The sequence below is a fragment of the Glycine max genome, chromosome 16, assembly GCF_000004515.6.
Source record: "Glycine max cultivar Williams 82 chromosome 16, Glycine_max_v4.0, whole genome shotgun sequence".
Taxonomy (NCBI): Eukaryota; Viridiplantae; Streptophyta; class Magnoliopsida; order Fabales; family Fabaceae; genus Glycine; species Glycine max.
Window position 1 is genome coordinate 2289964 of NC_038252.2, and position 3607 is coordinate 2293570.

Genomic DNA, 3607 nt, shown 5'->3' on the forward strand with positions numbered 1-3607 from the left:
AACTAAAATTATCTTATTTATAAATTAAAAATAAGTTTTTGGAAATTAATTATGAGAGAGTCTATATAAATTGACTTAATTATACATGTGTCAATTTTAACTTATGAAAAAAAATTGTTTTATTTTTTCTCCTGTTTTTTTTCTTGTATAAGTGTTTATGAGAAAAATTATATTCAAGAATTATAATTAAATTATTTTTAGCAACTCAATTCATTATATCTTGGGTTGAAGAAAGGTCTAAGCATTCACGGGAACATTAATGGGCTGCTAAATAAATTAGTAGCAAAAGTAGTTAGTGAAAGTGTTATTAACAGCACTAACACTAATCATCACAATTAAAATAATTAATTATTGTGAAGAGAACACAAAGAGAGTTACTTAATTATATGAGCAAAATACTAATATATATAATTAATATACCAACCAAGTCGGAGCTTGAGAGAAGAGCATTATTGATTATTACAAACTACAAGCACGCCGTGGTGAAGGGCTGCTGGGGCGGGAGCTCGGACTCGGGCCACGGCGTGACGTCGTGGTCGGAGGCCCACCACTTGGCGTTGAGCAACTCTGGCAGCTCAATTTCGCCCCAGAAGTCGTCTCCACCGCCACCGTCGCCGCAGTCGGAGGTAATGCTGCTGCTTTTCTCCGGCGAGTCGGCGGTGACAGAGGCGGCCTGGACTATCATCATGTGGGCGGCCTTGGCGGCGGCGGCCTGGATGTCGCGGGCGGTGCAGGCGGAGGGGAGCAGCGGAAGACGGTGGACCTCGTCGGGGAAGTTGAGCTGCGCCTTGCGGCCCTTGAGGCAGTAGGCGGCGACGTCGTAGGCCTTGGCCGCCATCTCCGGCGCCGGGAAGGAGCCGAGCCATATGCGTGACTTTTTCCTCGGCTCCCGGATTTCGGAGACCCATTTGCCCCAGCGGCGCTTGCGAACGCCGCGGAAGAGGGGGTGTCGGGTTCCGCCGCCGCGAGGGGTGGCGGGCTTGTCGCCGGAGCTCGTGGTGGTGGCGGCTTCGTCGTCGTGGACACTGTTGCGTTGAAGCTCTTGCTCCATTATTCGTAGATTTTAATGTACATATTAGTAGTAACGGCTCTTGTCTCTGCTATATATTATCTTTGTGAATTTATAAACGGGTTTTTTTTTTTTAGTTTGTTACAATGGCGAGAGGATTTGAATTACGAAAATGTCCCTAAAGAGAGAGATAAAGTTACTGGGTCTATTTTTCTACGTAAAGGACCAGCATGCAATTAAATAAAGAGAGAGCATTGGTCCTCCTTCACATTCGCATCCATCACAACACGCGCTCCACTACACTACTCATGTCCTCTTTGCTTCTTCTCTCTGCTATATAATTCACTACCTGTTTTTCTACAATGGAAACATAACACTACTAACCCGTTTCAATTTATAATTTTATACAATTTACCTAAATTTCCTATCATCAAGTCAAATCCTCGTAAATGTAGTTTTTTTTTTGTTTTACCATGGATTCATGGCATAAGTTTAAAATATTAATAATTAATGTCTGAAAAAAAATTGATTGATATTTTTAGTAAGATTTTCTATTTTTATTATTTTTTTTATTCATCAAACTGCAACTCAAAACCTTACTTAAAATATAAAAAATAAGTTTTACTCAGAATTAACATTGTTTGTGGTTGGTTTAAGTATTTTTTGGATTCTAATACATGTTGAACACAATTTTACTAGGAGAAAACTTTGGTGTTCAATGTGTTAAACGCAAATGCAAACACAATTGTAATATTGAGGAGTGTAATTAATTGTTAATATAATCTTCTATGCAACCAACTGTTTTGAAAATAGGTAAAATTAATTTTGAATGGTTAAAAATAATTAAGAGTGTATTTAAATTACAGAACTACTAATCAGTGCGAATAGGTTTAGTAAGAGATATTTAAAAAATATGTATTCATGTTTTATGGGATAAAAATTAAATAAGAATACAAACAAATTTAGCCGAAATCACGTGTTGCTTTTGATATATACAGTTCTGCTTGAATTCGGGGGTTTTTTTATTGTACGGTCATACCATAACATTTTCCTTAAATTTTACATTAGAATATGTATCTCTTCGGTAGAAATTGATTTTAAAAGTTAGGCAAAGGGGATACTACATTCTTCAATTATGAAATTATGGAGTATTTAAAAAACTTATTAAAATTTATGAGAATGATTTTGAGTGCGCTTGACAAATCATTTTCCTTTACTCAATAAATTAATAAAACTTCTCATTTATGGACTCTATTAATACTATATTTCCCTTTATTAATTTACCGCTTATTTTATTTTTAAATCAAATATGTAATCTCTAAATAAAAACTAATAAGAGTTTATAAATTAAAATTATAATTACTTAAAAATATAAAAAATCATCCACAAAAAATATACATAATAAAATATATAATATTTTTTATGTCATTTATATTTTTCAACAAAATAAAAAATTAATTTTATTAAATACATTTTTAATTCAATAAGTTAACATAATATTTTTTAGATTTTACTTATTTTTTCAACTTTCAGCTAACTTATTAACTATTATTAACTACTTACTCATACCAAATATAGAGGAGTTATCATTATTCGACAAATAATTTTAACTTTAACCGTATATATGAAAAAAAAATCAAATTATTACACTCTTACTGAACACTGTGTGTTAACTTGTCCAGTGCAAATTATCATCCAATGATGATTATATTTATCAAAAAGCATAGCCTACGTGTAGTTATGGAGTTGCAAAACTAGTTTATAGAGGAGAGATCTTGGCCCTAAATGTAGTATCGATTTTATCCATAATCATGGCAAAAATCTATCCACATTTGGTAGCTACTTTTCTTTTTCCTCCTTTTATAGTGAACATAGACTATCAAACCAACCTTTAAAAAAAAAAATACAACAACAAACTCACGAGTGACAATTTTGGAGAAGACACCTGAAAAGTTGGAAATTAACACCCAATTACTCACTTAGCTTGAGCCCGAAGCTACATGACACTTTCCAAAATTAAAGCAAGGCTCGATTATTTTAACCTAAACAAAAGCCAAGCAAAGTAATTAAAAACTCATAGCACAATCATGAAATGCGACTTAGAATTAATTGTCACTTTTTTTTCTTCAAGTCAAACGTTGAAATAAAAATAAATAATTGAAGAACTATAGATGAGCAGGGGGTGAAAATTGGGAAAGCAAAAACCAAAAAGAGAAAAAAACAATTCTCTCCATTGATTTAGACATTTTAACAAGCAGGTTGCAAGTTGTATTGACAAAGAAACGTGAATTTCAAAACGAGGGGGAAACAAATTGGACCCTTCATGATAGTGAACCAGGGCGTGAGACCCACACTTGCAAACTGTGCGTGGTGAACCCTACAAAATTTATGACAATTGTCTCCAAGGGTCAAGGCCTCACGGTAAAGAAAAAGATGTATTTTTTTATTATGGATCAGAAATCATGACTCTTCCAACTAGTTATTGGGACAAGAAAATTTACATAATGAAAATTAAATATAATTTTTTCGTTAAATAGATTATTCTCTTCAATTTAAATGGAATGGGTCAAGAAAAAGAGCTAGGGCATAAACACAAAC

At 33.8% G+C, this 3607-nt stretch overlaps 1 protein-coding gene across 1 annotated transcript; it reads right to left on the bottom strand.

Annotated features, from left to right (window-relative positions):
* Positions 1–323: 323 nt before the first annotated feature.
* Positions 324–1437, bottom strand: LOC100802845 (ethylene-responsive transcription factor ERF023). Its single transcript, XM_003548306.5, has one exon. It carries the CDS (start codon positions 1049–1051, stop codon positions 467–469), a length of 585 nt encoding a protein of 194 aa, XP_003548354.1. The 5' UTR covers positions 1052–1437; the 3' UTR covers positions 324–466.
* Between the last annotated feature and the right edge of the window lie 2170 nt (positions 1438–3607).

Bases quoted from the DNA above. Each gene is read 5' to 3' on its own strand.
- LOC100802845 (XM_003548306.5), bottom strand. From the start codon at position 1,051: ATGGAGCAAGAGCTTCAACGCAACAGTGTCCACGACGACGAAGCCGCC.